The 19,858-nt window shown below is 47.7% G+C and overlaps 2 protein-coding genes across 3 annotated transcripts in view; both read left to right on the top strand.

Moving 5' to 3' along the window:
- The window catches only part of PINX1 (PIN2 (TERF1) interacting telomerase inhibitor 1), a 64,072-nt gene extending 58,191 nt beyond the window's left edge, over nt 1–5,881 (top strand). For both annotated transcript variants that reach the window (XM_069850720.1, XM_069850719.1), the window contains one exon: nt 4,503–5,881. In XM_069850720.1, coding sequence (XP_069706821.1) covers nt 4,503–5,108 — 606 coding nt within the window. In that variant the 3' untranslated portion in view covers nt 5,109–5,881. The remainder of the gene's footprint in view (nt 1–4,502) is intronic.
- An 8,657-nt stretch (nt 5,882–14,538) lies between these two features.
- Nucleotides 14,539–19,141, top strand: SOX7 (SRY-box transcription factor 7). Its single transcript, XM_069850575.1, has 2 exons — nt 14,539–14,773; nt 16,903–19,141. The coding sequence occupies exons 1-2, from the start codon at nt 14,554–14,556 to the stop codon at nt 17,805–17,807; spliced, it is 1,125 nt and encodes a 374-aa protein (XP_069706676.1). The 5' UTR covers nt 14,539–14,553; the 3' UTR covers nt 17,808–19,141.
- The last annotated feature ends 717 nt before the right edge of the window (nt 19,142–19,858 follow it).

Raw genomic sequence — 19,858 nt, 5'->3', positions numbered from 1 at the left:
TTTGGGGATTTTAATCCTAAAGCCTAAGGTCTTAAATCTCCAAAGATTTCAAAGTGTTCTGTTCTGGGCCCCTCGCTACAAGAAGGATGTTGAGGTTTTGGAGCGTGTCCAGAAAAGGGCAACGAAGCTGGTGAAGGGGCTGAAGAATGAGTCTTACGAGGAGTGGCTGAAGGAACTGGGGTTGTTTAGCCTTGAGAAGAGGAGGCTGAGCGGAGACCTTATTACTTATTACCTGAAATAGTAATAAGGTAGAGAGGAAGGAGCTGGCCTCTTCTCCCAAGTAACAGGGGACAGGACAAAGGGGAACAGCTTCAAGCTCTACCAGGGGAGGTTCAGGCTGGACATCAGAAAAAAAATTTTCACAAAAGTGGTCACTGGACACTGGAACAGGCTGCCCAGGGAGGTGGTTGAGTCACCTTCCCTGGAGGGGTTTAAAAGATGGGTGGATGAGGTGCTGGGGAACGTGGTTTAATGGTTGGTAGGAATGTTTGGACTCGATGATCCTATGGGTCTTTTCCAACCTAGTGATTCTGTGAAGATGGGTTTCAAGCACATTGGATTTCATGAAGTATCTAAATACTTTCCACTCTGGGCTTCTGCTGTTGCCCAGTTGTTCGCACAATGCAATGTAAATTATTTTTATAATTGACCATGATCCTCTATTTTTTTCTTCACTAAACTGTGGCTGAAAGGTACTCTGAGAGTGTGATGCCTTAGAGATACAATCCTGATCCTTCAAGAAATCAAAGGAACCAGGATTTCATTCTGCAAGTTTAGTGTGCTAACGTAATGATTAAATCAGCATTGTATGTCTCCAGTGAAGAAATCAACCAGAAGAAAACCTGGTGGTACTTAGAGTACTTTCTGCACTTCAAATTATTTTCCATACATTTAACTAATTACATAAACAGATGATATTTACTGGAGATTTCTGGCTATAATTGACCTTCGTCCTTTCCTGTGCATTTCCCAGCCTCTCCTTGAATTTTCTATTGTTTCCTCTTAATCATTCCACATTTAACACCTTGTTTCAAGCAGTCCTTTTGTCTTGCTTGGGACCATCCTACCAATTCCCTGGAGGCCATCATTCCCTTATCTTTTTAACTTCATCTTCTCAGATTGATTTTGTTGGCAATTTTGGAACTCACAGTGTGGACAAACATATCTGCTCCCAAGCATCTGCTCTTCAGGCATCCCACCAGTTCGGGCACAATCATTCTTTTCCTTTTTCATCAGTTCTTTGGAGAAGAGGTGTTTCTTTCTGTCTTTTATATTGTGTAATAAGTTGGTTTTCAGAGGTTGCAGCAGCACAGTACACATTTAAGTGTGTGTGTATATATATATATATATCTTATTTGTCTTGGCAACTTTTGTATCTGTGTGTTGGGGCAAGCAGGGGAGGAATTGCATAAACTGTGAGACTCCTCTTGAGAGGTTAGAGAGAACCTGTGTTTAGAGTTCAGCGGTGTTCCCATGGCTACTAGGACAGGTACATCACAGGAGGGGGAACACTCCTGCCGTTTACCAGCCCTTCCAGGTGATTTATAGTTTCACATAAGCTTTTCCTAAACCGAGAGGTTTTCCAGAGTTGGCACCTCTTTGCTTGTCACCATGCCCTGTTAGTTCTGTGTTCAGTGGCCCGTGGTTATTAAAATTCTTATCAATAAAGGAGTTTCGGAGCAAGGTTCTTATTTTCTGGGATCATGCATACCTTGTGAACTCCTCAACTTAACCAAAGGAACTTTTTTTTTATGCTTAATGTATTTTATAAAAGTAATGTGTAGAGTTCAAGTAATATTTGCCTTCAATTACAGTAATTAAGTTGTCAGGACTTGAAGTCACCAAGGGAATGACAGAATCCTTTCCTGGTTGGCCGGGGGTAATTGGTGTTCTGGTCACAAGTACGTTTTACATATTGGGGTGGGGAGGGAAACTGTTCTGGTTGGCATCTGTGGCAGAAAGCCTGGGAGACTGTAATTTTGCAATACAAGGTGTCAAAATCCTGCTGTGGAGAGAAGGAAAAAGGAAAAGAAAGGGACCTACTTAACTCTGCTTTAGCGGGGCATCTATTTTTGGTTTGCACTAACACTGTTTCCTTGGATTGGGAGGTGTATCTTATTAAAAAAGCAGCAACCACAAACATATCTCAATCCATTTATTCTGTGGATTCTGTCTTGTCAACCTTCTGAACCTTCTGCTGCAGCTTCCCTTTCAGATGCAACCTATGTATATAGATGTGTGTAGACAGATACTTTTTCCCCTTCATGTTCAACATAGAATCATTTAATCATAGAATCAAGGTTGGAAAAGACCTATAACATCAAGTCCACTACCACCATGCTTACTAAACCATGTCTCGAATTGCCTCATCTACGCATTTTCTGAACACCTCCAAGGATGATGACCCCACCACTTCCCTGGGCAGCCTCTTCCAGTGCTTCACCACTCTTTCAGTAAAGAAATTTTTCTTAATGTCCAGTCTAAACCTTCCCTGGTGCAACTTGAGACCATTTCCTCTTGTCCTATTCCTTGCTACTTGGGAGAAGAGAACAACACCCACCTCGCTACAACCTCCTTTCAGATAGTTGTAGAGAGCACTGAGGTCTCCCCTCAGTCTCCTTTTCTCTAGGCTAAACAATCCCAGTTTCCTCAGACATCACTTTGCAGACTTCTTTGCCAGATGTCAAATAGTTTCAGTGACTTTTTAAACTTACCTGAAGGTGCACTACAAGGTATTCCTACAAGAAAAGTACCTAATTTTCCTAAGTGCCCACACAAACATTACTGGAATCTCAATTGTAGTGTTAACTTTCGTTCCACTGGAATAGCTCTCTTGAAAGCTGATGTATGAGGAAATCAGTACTGGTAATGTACTACTATGACACAGATTTTTGCATTCCTGCTCATGTGAGTAAAGGTTATGGATGCATAAGGAGTCAGACCTGCAAAACCTTCCTCACAAACCCTAATAAAGCCCACTTCAACTAGCTGGTTTAATGATGCCTCTGAAGAGAGCCAGATCACTTATCAACATCGTCATGCAATAACTGTAAAGTGTTGAGATAAGTGGTTTTGTATCTTCCAGTTTGCTGTTGGCCTTTACCCTGTGTATCAGTTTGGCCAGTGGAAGTGGGTGTGAAATATTGCTGCTCTGATTTGGTTGTGGTTTGGAGTCACTTCGGTTCACATATAAGATGCACAGGTAGAGAGGATGCTCTTATCTGTGCATTTATGAATGGCAAAAGAAGCTGAGGAGGGGCATTTTACAAGGGCCTGTAGTGATATGATGAGGGGGAATGGCTTTAAATTGGAAGGGGGAAGATTTAGATTAGACATTAGGAAGAAATTCTTCATGATGAGGGTGGCGAGGCCCTGGCCCAGGTCACCCAGGGAAGTCATAGATGCCCCAACCCTCAAAGTGTTCAAGGCCAGGTTGGAACCTTGAGCAGGCTGGTCTGGTCAGAGATGTCCCTGCCCATGGGACAGGGACATGGCAGGGAGGTTGGAACTGAATGATATTTAAGGTCCCTTCCATCCCAAACCATTCTATGATTTGTGACTTTTGCCAAGCACAAGGGTATGCCACAAAGGGTTATTTTTGTTTCAATATCCATGTAAACAAGTCTGAATTTCAGCTGCTTTTCCAGTTTGTTTGTTTTGTAAGTCACAGATTATTTAACAAGTTATGTATTTTCATCTTCTTGCATTTGTTGCTTTTTCAGAGTCAATTCTCTTCATACCATACATAATATCCAGCTCCAGAGCCATACTTTGCTTTTTGTTTTATATTTACTTTCCAAGTACTAGACTCTTTTTATAGATATTCACCTGCATCTGGAGTTCAGCAGCTATTTATTTTGTGTATGCATAAGCCTTGTAAGATCTAACCTGTGATGTTTTTGCCATCTGACAACATATGATCAAATGGAGCACGTTTAAATAACAACATCTAGGACACAATGACAGTAAACCAGCTCCGAAACAAACATTTCTAAAGATCAGATAAGATGGAAGAGATGTATCAATGCTGGATTGCTCCGTATATCATAAGTTCTTGCAGCTTGCTGTAGAGGTGTTCCAGGCATGGGATTTCCTTTATGCCACAGGCTAATAGATCGTACTGCGTTATTTTTCATGTTGCTTTATATCTTGTAGAGACATGTGCCTTTGCAAAGTGAGCGTAATACACCCGGTATGATAGTATTATACATAATCTGCGTGAGTTGCACAGGAATATGTAAACAGTAAGAAATTCAAAGCCATGGAGAATTGTCTTGATCTGTATTTTCTTGCTTTCTATACTGCTACCTCTTCCCCTGAACCTACACTGCCTTTTGCTTTAAGGGCTGCCTCTCGCTTCTGCCCAAGTCTATACTTTTACAATTAGTTTTCAGAGCAACATTTTTTTTGAAATATTTTTCGTATCAGTGTGCAAAAAAAAAAATTATCTTTAAAGCGGTTACTTCTGACTCTCACTTTTACTTGTCTTTGTTCACCTGCAGGAGGATATTACTGATCCCAGGACTCACGAAGAGAAGAAAAGAAACCAGTGTCTATCTGAGCCCGCAGGCGGTTACAATACAGTGAAGAGTGTTCTCACAGTACATGAATATTTTGCTAAGCGCATGGCAAAGCTGAAGGGATCCCAGAATGAAACAGAAACAGAGGTAGGCAATTCTTGCCCAACAGCTGATGAAGTTTTGGAGCCTGCAGAAGAACTGAAAACCAAAGTCAAAAAGAAAAAGAAGAAGCAGAAGAGAGATGAGGCAGAGAGTGCAGATAATTCTAAGAAACCAAAAGTGAAAGAATCTAAGATAGGTAGCCTGAATGGAAAGGAACTGGATGTTCCATTAAATGAATGTCACTCAGGAAAAAAGAAAAGGAAACAAAAAGAGCAGCACGAAGGAGAAAGCATCATTTCTGATGAAAATATGGGCAATGGAGAAATGTATACAGGAACATCTGATAGGGAAGATCTCAGCATAAAGGACTCTGAAGCAAAACAAAAGAAAAGTCATAAGAAGAAACATAAAACGAAAAAAGAGGAGACAGATGAGTGTATCGAAGGAGTACAGAGAAAGAAAAAGAAGCATTGCAAACACATTTAACCATTTAAGAGTCAGGCTGGGACTTCGAAGTGACTTGAACTTGAGTGTGTTAGAGGAGAAGTCTGGGTAAACACACCAGCCAGACATCATGTTGTAGTCCAGTCTTGAGCACACTGCTCTACCTCCAACTGCAACCACAGACTGTGTTTAAATGTAGCTCTTCCAAGGGAGAAAGTGGTGACAGACAGCTTCAGGGCCCTGTTGAAAAGGTCTCCGTGTGTAGGGACAAGGCTTGTATGTCTGCAAAGCAAGACATGATACAAACCAATTTGCCTCTTCCAGTATGGCAAGCAGTTTATCTTTGTGCCTTTGCAAGAGCTATGTTTGAACACCGCAGACCCTGTGCTGCCTTCAGCTCCGATTCACACTGGTACAACTCCATTCAAGTCAGATAACAGCAAGTGAAATCAGGCCTGGCTTTAACTGCTGGGGTTCAGACTGTGAAAGCCAGTGAGTTACTGTCTGCCACCATACTGACTGGCTTTTTTCTAAATCCAGGAAGAAAAAAAGTCACCCTACCAGTGCCTTTATTATTAAAGCCACTGTGGTTTTCACTTCTGATATCCCAGCTCTGCTTCTGCAAACAGGAGGGGTTTTGCAAAGCTGTATGTATTTTTCCATTGGTTTTTGCAGTTGATTCTAATGTTTTCATTGATCTCCTTCTATATATCCTATGATTGTTGTTTCTTTGCAAAATACTTAGTCTAACTAAAAGTTTACAACTGAGTGTCAGTACTAAAGAACGAAATAAAAACAACTCCCTTTGTTTCCTAGCCAGTAGGTGACTACTGTTAAATGATTGTAGCTTTGCAACAAAGCTAAAGGAACTGTGCCTTTACTAATCATATCTAAATCTTCAGATCCCAGGCAACATTCACGATACCTTTAGTGATGCATCTGGAATTCAAAAAGTTGTCCCAACTTAGAGCTTGTTTCTATTTGTAAACCTGGAAATCAGTAGTGCTGGAACTCAGCACTACCACTAGCAGTTTTGTATGAAAGCTTAAACATTCAGCATGGATTTTGTCATCTTGCTCGGCTAAGTGTCGTTGGAATAGATGAACTTAGAAGTGGTGGAGTGGGAAGAAGCATTCACCATCCTTGAATCTAGTTCTGATAAAGCTTTGCCAACAGCAAATGGATGGCTTAGCGCTGAAAGCCAGACAGTTATCATGTCATAATCTAGAGTAGCTGACCAGAATTCTGATCCATTAGCTGTTCCTTTGACTTTGAGCCTAGCTGCCTTTCACCAGTGTACATCTAAAACATCCCATTGGCCTGCTGTACTGAATGAAATGGGTACGGTTTTTTTCATTGTCTTAGCTCAGTTGAGTTGCTTAACGTGGTTTGAAAAGCATTGCCAAGATGCAAATGTTAATATGAAAAAAATTCCTTAAACAGCCTTTCTTGTCCAGCAGAAAAAATTTAGTCAGCAGCACAGTTCTTAGCCTTTACGATGCTGCTATGGCTGGGCTTGTTCCCTGGCTCCCTTAAGTGAAATAGCAACTAATCCCATGAGGTTGCTGTAGAGTTGTGAGTAAGCTTCTTGCTTGGGGTGGAAAAAATCATCTTTTCAATGGAGGCAAAATAATTTTTCTTGTTTTATTTGAAGTATCCTAAGTTCTCCAAAAACAGCCTTTGTAATTTCACCCCAAGTCTGGATTTTTGTTTGTTAGCAGATCCCAAAAGTCTGACTATTTCCAGTGATTTTTCTTTTTAAGTCTTAAGCTGCTAAACTTTACGGTGTCTCTGGGATTTTAGTTTAAAAAGGTGCTAATCAAGGAATAAGGTTTCCTTCTCCAAATACTGCTGGGCTTGTTTGTTTGTTCTCTGTATTAATCTTCCGTGAGTTTCTATGTGCTAATTCTTACAAGTGTTTGGCCAGATTCCAGTCTTAGTTATAGAAAAAGAAAACCAGGAATAAATCTTATTTATGGTGTTACTAAACTTAAGTACAGTAAACCTAAGCAAATCTGGATCAGATTGAAATATCAGCTACAAATAGAAGATTCTCAATTTTATGCGAGAAGTGGGATTTTCACTTTATGCCAGGAAATGTGGGATTTTAACGTGCCTTAAACTCAAAGAGAAATAGCAGGTGCAGAATAGGGGTTCTAGGAAAACAAAAATTCACAATAGACACATATTTGAAACAAGCAATTCCCTTAGCTGCTCTACTCTATGTGTGTCTGTGGTTGGCCAACTTTGCATCACTCAACAAAAAGATCTTCTACTGCTTTAGCAAAAAGGATGATTAAAACAACAGGAACATGTCTCAAAGTAATAATTTATATTTTTTGTTTATAATGGGTTGTGAGTCCAGTTTTAACCAAACTCTGGTTTGGCAAGAAGGTCTTCTTTCGAAAGCATAAAATAAAGAATTACATCATTACCCAAACAGTGAAATTAGCAGAATATAAGCACAAAGAAATTACTTAGTTTCATTTCTGTGGAAATAAGACTTTCGAACAGCAGGATCTTTTGTTATCATAGAATCATTGAATGGTTTGGGTTGGAAGGGATCTTAAATGTCATTGAGTTCCAACCCCCCTGCCATGGGTAGGGACACCTTCAACTGGATGAAGTTGCTTGATGCCCTCACCAACCTGCCATCAACATCTCCAGGGGTGGGGTTCTACATCTTCTCTGGGCAGCCTATGCCGGTGCCTCACAACTCTCACAGGAAAACATTTCTGCCTACTGTCTAATTTAAATCCCCCTCTTTCAGCTTAAAACTATCCCCTCTCATCTGTCCCTACACACTGTGATAAAGAGCCCTGCCCCAGCTTTCCTGTGGCCCCCCCTTTAAGTACTGGAAGCCTGCTATAAGGTCTCCCTGGAGACATCTTCTCAAGACTGGACAAGCCCAACCCTCAGCCTGTCACCCACAACATAGATATTGAAATGTTTTCAGTTTCAGTAATCCCAGGTCACCAGTGACATAGAATTTTCCTGTTCACACTGGGAGCCTGATGCTGGTGATGGTTTCTCATTACTTCCATTCTTTGTGGGTATAGTGGTGGTCTTTGCTTTGAACCTTGAAATTAACTGCTGGTGCAAAGGCCGCTAAGTGCCAAGCAATGTGATTTGCAATTGCAATTTCTGAACAGCAATATATATGCTTGACTTTTGTGCTTGTAATTACCTGCAAGCTCAAATCTGAAAGGAGGGACCACAAAAGAGTGGTCTGTTACCAGCACAGGACCAAAATCTGCATGAGCTTTATGGGCTTCAGCTGTTTTGATCTTGCTGTGTCCAGCTGCAGAACCTTTCTTGGAGCCAAGGAGGGGAGACAACATTGGTGCACACTATGTGACAGTCTGAATGTGCAGAACAAGCACGGTTCCTTCAATTTCTGTCCAAGACCTACTAGTTCTAGTGCTATACACACAACCAGTGTAAAGCAGGAGAAGTAACAGCCATGGTTCATTTAAAGGGGGGGGTTTAATGGGGGCTTCTGGTCAATGGCAAGTTGAACATGAGCCAGCAGTGCGCCCAGGTAGCCAAGAGGGACAACTGTGGCCTGGGGTGCATCCAGCACGGCATTGCCAGCTGGTCAGGGGAGGGGATTGTCCTGCTCTGCTTCACTCTGATGTGGCCCCACCTCGAGTACTGGGTGCAGATTTGGGCACCACAGTATAAAAAGGGTATAAAGCTGCTGGAGAGTGTCCAGAGGAGGACACGAAGTTGATGAAGGGTTTAGAGTGGAAGTTGTATAAGGAGTGGCTAAAGTCACTTGGTCTGTTCAGCCTGGAGGAGACTGAGGGGAAAAATCATTGCAGTCTTCAGCTTCCTCATGAGGGGAGGGGCAGGCACTGATCTCTTCTCTCTGGTGACCAGTGGTGGGACCCAAGGGAATGGCAGGAAGATGTGCCACAGGAGGTTCAAGTTGGATGTTAAGAAAAGGCTCTTCACCCACAGGGTGGTGGAGCACCTGGAACAGACTCCCCAGGGGAGCAGTCACGGCACCAAGCCTGACAACATTCCAGAAGCATTTGACCAACACCCTCAGACACATGGTGTGAATTTTGGGGTTGTCTAATGCAGGGATAGGAGTTGGACTCCATGATCCTTGTGGGTCCCTTCCAACTCACGTCATTCTATGATTCTATGAATGCATAGATCATGGAATGGGATGGGATGGGATGGGATGGGACGGGACGGAATGGAATGGAATGGACCTCAAAGCCCACCCAGTTCCAAGGCCCCTGCCATGGGCAGGGACACCTTCCACTTGATCAGGTTGCTCAAAGCATCATCCAACCTGGTCTTGAACACCTCCAGGGATAGGGAATGCATGCTTCTCTGGGCAACCTGTGCCAGTGCTTCACCACCCTCACAGTAAAAACTTCCTTCTTAAAATCTATACACATGATAGATGCATGATACTCTTCAAGTAGAGGTTTCAAGACAACCCGTTAAGATTTCAGAACCGCCTGTCCTTACATCTATGTGAATGTTAGTCCTTGAATATCTGAGGTGCTGCTGCTTTGTGAAATTTAAGAAATGCATCTGGGAACAGTTCAGCATCATGTTCAAATAATGCAGTTTTCTTTTAAGTGAAAGGTAGTTGTGGTGCTGACTCTTTCAGATAAGCAGGTCTTGGCAAAGAAAATTAGCTGAATGCACCAGTGTAATTAACAAATTTTTCTCCTGTTTAAACATACAAGATTGAAGTTCTTGAAGCATCCATCTTCAAAAGGCAGAATTTACGTCATGAAACCTCCAACTATGCCAGCGCTGAGAGGAGGAAGGAAGCTCCAAGAAGAGAGGAAAACCACACAAAGTCTATTGGAAACACTGCCTAGCATCACGCCAATCTTAAACCAAGATCTTATAATAGCGTGTCGTCAAATAGTGTGAGGATTGCAAGCATCCAAAGCCGCCCTTTGCTGAATTCCTGCTTGTTCCTGGGCAGTATGAAGTTTGCAGCGTGAAGGGTTATAAATCTCATCCACGCAGCGTAAGTGGGCGAGGATCTGAGCTCACAGAATCCTTGGACAATAACCAAGGCTCCATACCTACCCCATGCAGGGATAAGCAAAGTTTTCCTGGGATAAGCAAACTTTTAGTGATATGGGACTGGTCAATATGGTAAATGTCAAAAACTTAAGTGGTGACAGAAGTGAGACGATTGTTGCAATTGAAACTCAATTTCTCAGCAAGTCAGAACTTAAATTCTGGTTTGGGGTGACTCAAAGATTTTTATTTTCTTATCGAATCCATTTTTAGGAATTTCACTGTGTAGAGGGACTGGGTTTAGTGTAGACTGTGCTGGGACAATTCTGCTTTTCCATTTTAGCCTAAAGGACAGAAACGTATTTTTTCTTTTTTTTTGTAACTGTTAAAGCTGCATTTTAAAAATAGTAAGAGCAGAAATACTCCGCACCGTGACAGTGTGCGTGCTGAAATATTGAGCATCTTTTCTTTTTGTCTACATTTTTCCCTACCAGGTGTATAAAGTAAAAGCTCTGGTTTCTCCCTCTACCAAATAAATGCTCCCAGTAGTGGTCCCTGGGGAAAGGCTGGTGAAGCCAGCGAGGACGGGTGGTGAGCAGGGTTCTTTCTGCTGTCCTGTTGGCAAAGCAGCGGGGACCTGCAGCGCCGAGAGGCAGCTCTTCAGCTGGGAGCCCTCAGCTGTCTTTGCAAAAACTGCCCTCAGGAGACAAGTTCCATCAATAATTAAGGAACATGTGAATATTGAGCTAATTTAGGATTTGCACTTTCTCACACATTTTAATGTCTCTGAAGGGGTGGAGTGGGGATGTTACTTGGTGAAAATAGACCGAGTGAAAAGCCAGATGTCAGATCTACGCCAGAAGGGGATGTTTTTAAAGACTGGGGATGGTCTTGCCTATACGGGATTCAATTATGGATTTTCTGTGTGACCCACGGGAGTTGCTGCCACTGTTCCCCATCCGTGAAAACGGGGAGAACAAAGCTTTCTTCCACCCTTTGTCTCCTCGGTCTATTTTAGCTTGTAGCTTTTAGCCGTAATTTCCCTGTTCTCCAAGCCCTGTGAGAGCTCTGCTTCTTCCTGTGCCCCAGATACAGGTAAGCGTTGCACCAAAATCGGGAAGGTAAGCATAAAAAGTAAAGATGAGCTTTTCCAGACTGCTGCTAATTGCCCCGATACGGTCGCAATTAAAAGGTGGCATTTTCACATGGCCCCAGCTGCCTTTATGTAATTCAGAGCTTCCTACAGGACAGGTTTAACCAGCATTTTAGGTAGGGTGCAGAATGAAACCCATCTTACTAATGCAATCAGAATGCTAAAGGAAAGGGGGAGAAAAAAAAAAAAAGTGTTTATTATAGTTTGCACTTCAAATGCGGGGTGGGGGCCCTAGGAAGGTGCTGTCTTCCAGCGTGGGAGAAAATCCAAACGGGAAATATCTTGGAGTACTTCTGTGCTGCAACCGCACGGGAGTCTCATGGGGGTTTCTGAAAAGCCACTTGAGTTTGCCCCTGCAGTACCTGGGGGAGAGCAGGTGGTGTTACCCCCACGACCCGGAGGGAACAGCGAGGACCAGGAAAAGCCGGTGAGTTGCTCCAGGAGCCTCCAGGCAGAAGGTGGGTGCAGGTCCCGCTCCTGCCCAGCGCTTTATCCTTACCCAGGCTTTTCCTTCTGTCCTGCAAACCACACCTTGGAAACACAGTACAGGATGGAGGCACTGCCCCGTGGCGCGCCAAAGGGCTGGAGTGGAATTCAGCAGCTCCTTTTCCCTTGAGGGGATATATTGTGCTGCTACTAAAACCTTCTGGTTTCTGGGGCCTCGAGTATGAGAGCCGGTATTTTAACACTAACGAGAATATCCAGGCCCTGTGCATCCCGAGGGCTGAAAAATAACAGAGTGGTGTAACATCGCGTTCAAAATAAAACCTTTTAACTTCAGGCAGTCTCTTTCTCTGTGCACTTCAGCCCCTACTAAAGGGAAATAAGAAAGGACGTTACTTTTAATTCCCAACCTCTGCATCGACTCCTGCCTGCAAAATGCACCCAGGAGGCCCGTTGAGAGCAGGATGGAGGGACTGGCATCCTCTTGTCCTGCCCCATCCCGGCACTTCAAGGCATGAGACGGAGCTTGCGGAGAGAGCCGGAGCCCGCTGTGTAAAGCCTGGGACAGCACGAGCCGTCCCCAGGAGTGTGCACAGCTCCAAAACACAGATGAAAGGCAGTTGCTATGTGCTCGCCTGCGCGTCTGTGTATCTAAAGGGTTTATAAATCTGTCCTGAGACCAGGAAATCTCCTGCGCCTTTTAGATTTAAGAGAAGTTGCCTTCCTGTCGTATTCCCAGATAACGCAGCTCTGATCAAGCCCACTTGTAAATAGCTTAATAGATTTAATCAGTTCCTTTGGAAAATGTTGTTGCTTCCGCAGGGTTTTAATTCGGTCCCGGGGAAAAGCTCAGAAAGAGCACTTGCTGCTCCTGCTGCAAGCAAAGTTGGCAGCTTCCACCTATCTGATCCCTCAAATCGCTGTAACTGGTGAGAAACCAGAACCAGTCCTGCGCAAAGCAAGGGGAGAGACCAGGAAACCCAGGCGGATCCTGAACCCGCACAGCTTACATTTACATACCACGCTCTCCATCACTTGTAATCTGACAAGAGTCAATAGGAACACCCAGGCACGTGGTAAATCACTGCCTTACCTGCACAAACACCTCAGCCTGGGATCTGTGCTGGGTTTTTCCCCTCTGTGCGTGGATTAGATGGGATGGCAGTGGCTGACCCGAGGAAATGCCTTTCCATCTTGCGCCCCGGCTCGCCGGCTTTCTGGTAGGGCAGAGAGGAAATCCACAATCAGTCAAAGCCAAGTCGCTGCAGCCCCGCAGCCCATGTCAGGGGGTCAGAATCATAAAGGAATCGAGCAACTAAATATATTCCTCTGGGCAAGTTAAGGGGATGAGATGGGTGAGGGGGTTCGAAGAACGATTTTTGGTCACATCGCCTTCCTGGAGGTCCTTTATCCAAGCTGGGGGAATGCTTCTTGGGACTTTCTTGCCCCTATGAGCACCAGTCTGGGGTTGGTGGGAAATATTGTTGTGTGACAACGGTGCTTCCATAAGAGCCAGCCTAGGGCAGCTTTGCAGGACGGGGCAGCACTCCATAAAACGCAGTAGCAAGAAAAAAGCTGTAGAGCATAAAACCAGCCCTTTGCCTCCTGATGTTCCAGGGCTGGGCAGTGGGGACCGAGGTGGGGATGCTGCAGCCCCTCTGGGCTGTGTCCAGCCCCATCCCTGTCCCGTGTGGCCCCTGCAAAGCTCACTCAGGAGCCCAGCCAGGCAGGACAAGCACCCACCAGCAGGTTCACTGCATCCCAGTTTCCCTCCCCTACACGGACACCTGGGAATTTGGGGTGACTGGGTGGAACAGGCTGCCCAGGGAGAGGGTTGAGTCACCTTCCCTGGAGGTGTTTAAAGGACAGGTGGATGAGGTGCTGGGGGACATGATTTAGTGATTGATGGGAATGGTTGGACTCAATGATCCAGTGGGTCCTTTCCAACTTAGTGATTCTATGATTCTCTGATTCTATGAAAACACACACTGGGTGGCAAAGCACAGTGGTTAAAGCCAGGGGGTTGGGGTGGGGGCATGGGGGAAAGAAGCATCTGCCTGAAGGACTCGTGCCTTGATTTCCCCTTGTGAACAGGCACACTGCAGCTTGCCAAAGCCTGGGGCGGGGGGGATCACACCTTGTGTGGACTTGATGACCTTGGAGGTCTTTTCCAACCTCAATGATTCTAGGGAGGTTCAGGCTGAACATTAGGAAAAAAAATTTCACAGAAAGGGTCATTGGGCACTGGCAGAGGCTGCCCAGGGAGGGGGTTGAGTCACCTTCCCTGGAGGGGTTTAAGGGACGGGTGGACGAGGTGCTGAGGGACATGGTTTAGTGATTGATGGGAATGGTTGGACTTGAGGATCCGATGGGTCTCTTCCAACCTGGTGATTCTGTGATTCCATGGTTCTATTTTGCACCCCGATAGGGACTTTCTTTCTGGGCCTTTTTTTCCTTTTTCTTTCCAGACAATTCCCAAAAAAATCCCAATGCCCTTCTCTCTGCCTTGAAGTTTCAGGGGGTCCGAGGTGTCGGGGGCAGCTCGGGCGGCAGGGTCGCTTCCAGCAGGCAGAATAATAATAATAAAAGGGGAAGGGAAGCAGAAGGGAGGGGTTGGGGGGCGCTGCCCCCTTTCTTCTCTCCCCCAGGGGGTGCCGGGGCAGAGGGAGGGGAGAAGTTTTCTCCCCTCGCCGCCTTGGCCGGGGCTCAGGAGTTTGCAAACAAGGAGGAGCAGCGAGCGCCTTCGGTGTCATTGGAGGAGGCTTTTCCCAAGGAGCTGATAAATACGGGGGAAGGCCGGGCAGGAGGCTGGGACTGCGCGGGGACCCCGAGGGCAGCGCGGAGGATTGGAGTGGGGGGGTCGGGTCGGGGTGGGGGGTGGGGGGTGCGATGGCTGCGATGCTGAGCACCTACCCCTGGCCGGAGAGGCTGGAGGCGGCCGAGGGGCTGCAGCCCGGGCCCCCCCCGCGTTGTCCTGCCGGGGAAAAAAGCTCGGAGAGCCGCATTCGCCGGCCCATGAACGCGTTCATGGTGTGGGCGAAGGACGAGAGGAAGCGCCTGGCCGTGCAGAACCCCGACCTGCACAACGCCGAGCTCAGCAAGATGCTAGGTAGGTGACGGGCTGCTGGGGGGGCGGGGGGGGGGTGATGGATGCTCAGCCGGGCAGCTCCGGGGCTGCGAACCCCGCTCCGAACCTGGCACCGGGCGCTGTGTGCGCCCACCCGGGTGTCCCACAGGGTGCAAACTTTGCCCCGATCCGATAAGCCGGGGGGGCACCCATGCACCCACCCAGGCATCCCATGGGGTGTAAAAGCCTGTCCAGATTCACTGTCCCAGGTGGGCACCCATGCAAAAAACCGGGCATCCCCTGGGCTGCAAACTCTGCCTGGATCTAATAATCCAGGGGGGGCACCCATGCACCAACCCAGGCACCCCATGGGCTGCAAACCCTGAGCAGATTCACTGTCCCAGGTGGGCACCCATGCGCTACCCCGGGCATCCCATGGGCTGCAAGCCATGTCCAGATTCACCGTCCGAGGGGGAGAACCGACACACCAACCCAGGCATCCCATGGGGTGCAAACTCTGTCCTGAACCGATAACCCAGGGGGGCACCCACGCACCCATCCAGGCATCCCATGGGCTGCAAACCCTGAGAAGATTCACTGTCCCAGGAGGAGAACCGATGCACCAACCCAGGCATCCCATGGGCTCCAACCCCTGCCTGGATGGGGACCAGTGCCCCCTCCCTGCCCCGCTGCAGTTTGTGAGCCCTGCCCAGGTCTGGCACTGGCCCCCCGGCATGTGTGCCCCCTCCCAGCCACCACAGGCAGGTCCAGCAGGCAGGGAACCGGCGCTCACGCACCCCCATGGCCGTGCTGCAGCCTGCAAATCCTGCCTGGGTCCAGCATCCTGGGGCAACATCCCCTGGGCTGCCTTGTGGGGTGAAGAGACTGATGGGGCCCTGCATCCCAGGGAGCAGGCGCCCATGCACCCACCCCAGCACCCCACAGGGTGCAAACCCCAGCAGCGACCCACAGTCTGGGTGTGTGCACCCACCCTGCCAGCCCCCAGCATGCAAAGGCTGATGGTGTCCCCTACCCCAGGGCACAGGCATCCGTGCGTGCAGCCTGCCGAGCTGCAAACTTCTAGGCTGCCAGTGGCAGGGATCCCCATATGCCATGCAAGGAGGGACCCTTGGATTTCCTTAACCTCTCTTTGCTGTCCTGCTTTGTCCCCAAACTCGCTAGCCCACCCCAACACTGCATGGTCAAGCGGTGGAGAGGGTGGTGGTTGTGTTTCTACTTTCCTTTTGGTATTCACAACCCATTTTGAATACACATTCGTTTCCCACTCCCCATCCACTATTTCCCCTCTCTCCCAATCCCTATTTTTTTATGTGAAACCAAAAGGGCAAACAGAAATAACTCAGCCTGAGAAAAAGCTGCCTAAATTGCAACACAGCTTTGGAGTTCAGCCTCTTACCCAAAGTCAGTGTTTCTCTGGATCGTTTTGCGGTGTTTTCTTTGGTGGTTTGGGTTTTCTCCTTGCTGCTTTGCCATGCAGCATCTCAGGGTTATTTCTACTGTCTCTTTGGCAATGGGAAGGCATCAAACACTTTGATCCATGTCCTTATTTGATCCCCTTGCCCTGAGGAAGAGCCTGGGGTAACCTCACCGTGGAATATAACTCCCCAGGCTTGGGCGCTGCTTCTTTGTCCTGTGTCTTGGGGTCATTTTGTCTGTCTCAAGCAGGGAGCAGCAAGGTCTTGGTGCCCTGGTTCTCTACACCTCAGTGCAAGCCCCAGCAGGGCAGAAGCTGGGACTTGTCCAGGGCTGCCATGTCCTGACCCTCTGCTCAGCCAGGCATGGCCTCAGCCATCCCTGCTCTGCAGTGAGGTTCTCCCTCACGGAGAGGCATTGCGGGATCAGGCCATGGAGCTGGGGGAGTTTATTTGTCCTGATTTGTTTGCAGCGGGGCTCAGCTAACGCTTTTCAGGGACTTGCGATGGGCTGATGAGCTGATGGACCTACAGTGGCTTCAGTTCTCCCCTTCCTCACTTTCCCACAGCCATCTCGTCCTCCCCTCCTGCAGGGTCTTCGGGCTGCACCTTCCGCAGGTGCCAGCTCAGATACAGGGAGCCCCTTGGGTTTTGTGCTTGCAGACTTTGGCTGACAGCTCCCTGTACCCCTGATACGGTTGGTGCAGGTGCTAAAGGCAGCATCATTCTCCATTTCAGGGAAGTCCTGGAAGGCTCTGAGCCTCTCGCAGAAGCGACCCTACGTGGAGGAGGCTGAGCGGCTGCGGGTGAAGCACATGCAAGATTATCCCAACTACAAATACCGGCCCCGGCGGAAGAAGCAGGTCAAGAGGATCTGCAAGCGGGTGGATCCTGGTTTTTTGCTGGGCAGCCTGACGCGGGACCAGAACACGGTGCCAGAGAAGCGGACCTGCAGCCGGGCCCGTGGAGAGAAAGAGGGGCCAGGTGAGTACCCATCTCACCCAGGGCTGCCTTCCATCCGGGGATACCGGGAGGGCCCGGGCAGTGGCAGCAGCAGCAGCACCAGCGTGGACACTTACCCCTACGGGCTGCCCACTCCCCCGGAGATGTCTCCACTGGATGCCATAGACCCTGAGCAGAGCTTCTTCTCCTCGCCCTGCCCCGACGAGCACCACTGCTCCCACCTCACCGGAGCCACCTACTCCCCGGAGTATGCGGGCAGCTCCCTCTCATGCAACCACCATCCTCTCAGCCCCATGCCGCAGTCGGCCGCCTGCATGATCCCTCCAGCCTCCAGCTGCCCTCCCCTTCCTCCTCCTCCTCCTCCCAGCTACTACACGCCTGCCTTCCCCTCCATGCACCCCTCCAGCCTCCATGCCCACCTGGGCCAACTCTCCCCACCACCCGACCACCATAGCTTTGACACCTTGGACCAGCTGAGCCAAGCTGAGCTCCTCGAGGAGATGGACCGCAACGAGTTCGACCAGTATCTCAACAACCCCAGCCACAGCGACCACCACAGCAGGGTCTTGGTCAATGGACACGCCCCAGCAGCTGGCGGCTCCCACACCTCTGAGACCAGCCTGATCTCCGTCCTTGCTGATGCCACGGCTACCTACTACAATAACTACAGCGTCTCCTAGACCCCCAGCCAGGGCCACCTGGACTGGCTGAGGAAGGACCTGGCACAGTATTACGAGGCGTCGCTCCCTGGGGACATCGCTCAGCACCCCTCAGGGTGACCGATTCCGAGCTGCGAGGGCCGCGGAGTCTCCTCGGTGGTGTAGGTAAAGGATTTCGGTCATCAGTTTGCTACTGGTGCAGAACCTTGGGTGCTCTGCTCCGAACGAGGTCGTGGGGGATATTTCCCAATGCCAAAGCCCCTTGGCCAAGTCCCTCTTCCAAAGCAGAAATGCTCCTGGGAGCATGGGAAGGCTGCCCCCCCAAATTTGGGGCACCCCCAGCTGTATTTTGGAGTCAAGAGGGCAGCAGCATCCCACAAATGGCAGGTCTGAGGTTCTGGCAGGGGCAAAACCCCTGCAAGGATGGAGGGGAAAGAGGAGGTTTTGGTAAAAGGTCACACAGTCTGCAGGTGTGCTTTTCTCTGCTCTCAGCTCCCGGTGCTGGCATTGCTGTGGCTGCCCTGACCTGCCTGCCTGCTCCAGCATGGCTTGAACTCCCCCATCCTCCTGCCCCTCAACCATGAGTTAGGGGCTTCATCCCTCAGGAAAGAGGACGGGACCCAAGGGATGCTCCTGGGCTGGCCCTGGGGATGCACAGGATGGGATTAGGTGCAGGGAGGGGCAAGCCAGCCCTGAGGCGTTTCAGAGAAGGGTAAGATTAGGGTTTGGGAAGGCAGGATCTGGCCAGTATCCACCCCCTCCCATAGCTTCCCCTTGGCCTCCCAGCAAAAACATTCCCAAAGGGAGGCTGGTATGAGCTGCCTTCTCTGCCAGGCTGGGAACCATCCTGGGAGGAGCACTCGGGCAAAGAGATGATAATGTAGCAGACGTTTTTTTTATCAAACATCCTTTGAAGGCAAAGACATCACTTTTTGAGCCACAGCGCCCAATGACTCTTCTATCTCTGGCGTATTATTGCTTGTAATAAAGCTGTACATTGATTTATTCCTTCCATTATTCCTCCCCTTGGATTTTGTATTGCTCGAGTTCTCTTCCTTTTCATAAAGATGAAGCTTTATTTTAAATCAGTTATATGACATGGTTAATCTTAGTGTTTACTGTATGGCACTTGGTAATGATTAGTTAGTAGCGTGGCTATGATTTTCTGGTTTCAGTCTCGAACATGTATTAATAATAATTGCAAATAATACTTAACAACTCCCCCTCCCCCCAACTTCACAGGTTTTTAAGCTAATACATTCCATCTTTTTTTTGTGTGACTCTATGCATTTTGAATGAGTGTAGATATGAGTTTGCATAAAATATTTAATTTAAATAAATATGTTTTTATACAATGATTGTTTTATGGTTTAAATTGCTGTAGCTATTGACAAAGTTTTCAAAACAGAAACATTTCCTGTGTGAGTGCTATTTTTTTAAATTGTTGTTGGGGTTTTTTGGTATTTGCAGCCAAACTTTTCTATTTCCATTTTTTTTAAAATAAAAAAAGATCTGTGTTTATCTTTACAACTTGTAGACTGCTTTCTAACAAAACATCTCAAGGCATGATGTGTGCGTGCCTTCAATTTTCATGGTGTATCTTAGAGGCAGCAAATCACTGCGATGGCTTTGATCCCTCCTTCGCCACCTAATGAATGTGACCTTTGATATGTCAGTGAGCACAATTGATGTTGAATCGTAGAATGTCCTGAGTTGGAAGGGACCCACAAAGATCATCATGTGCAGCTCCTGTCCCTGCATAGGACAACCCCCAAATTCACACCATGTGTCTGAAGGCATTGGTCAAATGCTTCTTGAATATTGTCAGGCTTGGGGCCGTGACTGCTTCCCCAGGGAGTCTGTTCCAGTGCTCCACCATGCTCTGGGTGAAGAACCTTTACTTAATATCCAACTGAAACCAATCCTGGCACATCTTCCTGCCATTCCCTTGGGTTACCTATTTATGGAATGAGCGCCAGTGTCTGAAGCATGAGGTTTATTCACATTAAGGCTGTCTTTCACAGTTCAGGCTGATGCACTGTTTAAGATGCTCCACAGTGTGGTGACCACAT

Source organism: Phaenicophaeus curvirostris, chromosome 2, assembly GCF_032191515.1.
Source record: "Phaenicophaeus curvirostris isolate KB17595 chromosome 2, BPBGC_Pcur_1.0, whole genome shotgun sequence".
NCBI classification, from domain to species: Eukaryota; Metazoa; Chordata; class Aves; order Cuculiformes; family Cuculidae; genus Phaenicophaeus; species Phaenicophaeus curvirostris.
This window is presented reverse-complemented; position numbering and strand designations above follow the sequence as displayed.

Excerpts from the sequence above, each read along its gene's own strand:
- SOX7 (XM_069850575.1), top strand. The coding sequence starts at position 14,554 with ATGGCTGCGATGCTGAGCACCTACCCCTGGCCGGAGAGGCTGGAGGCG. Across the intron at positions 14,774-16,902 it reads CGAGCTCAGCAAGATGCTAG|GGAAGTCCTGGAAGGCTCTG; the intron begins GTAGGTGACGGG and ends TCTCCATTTCAG.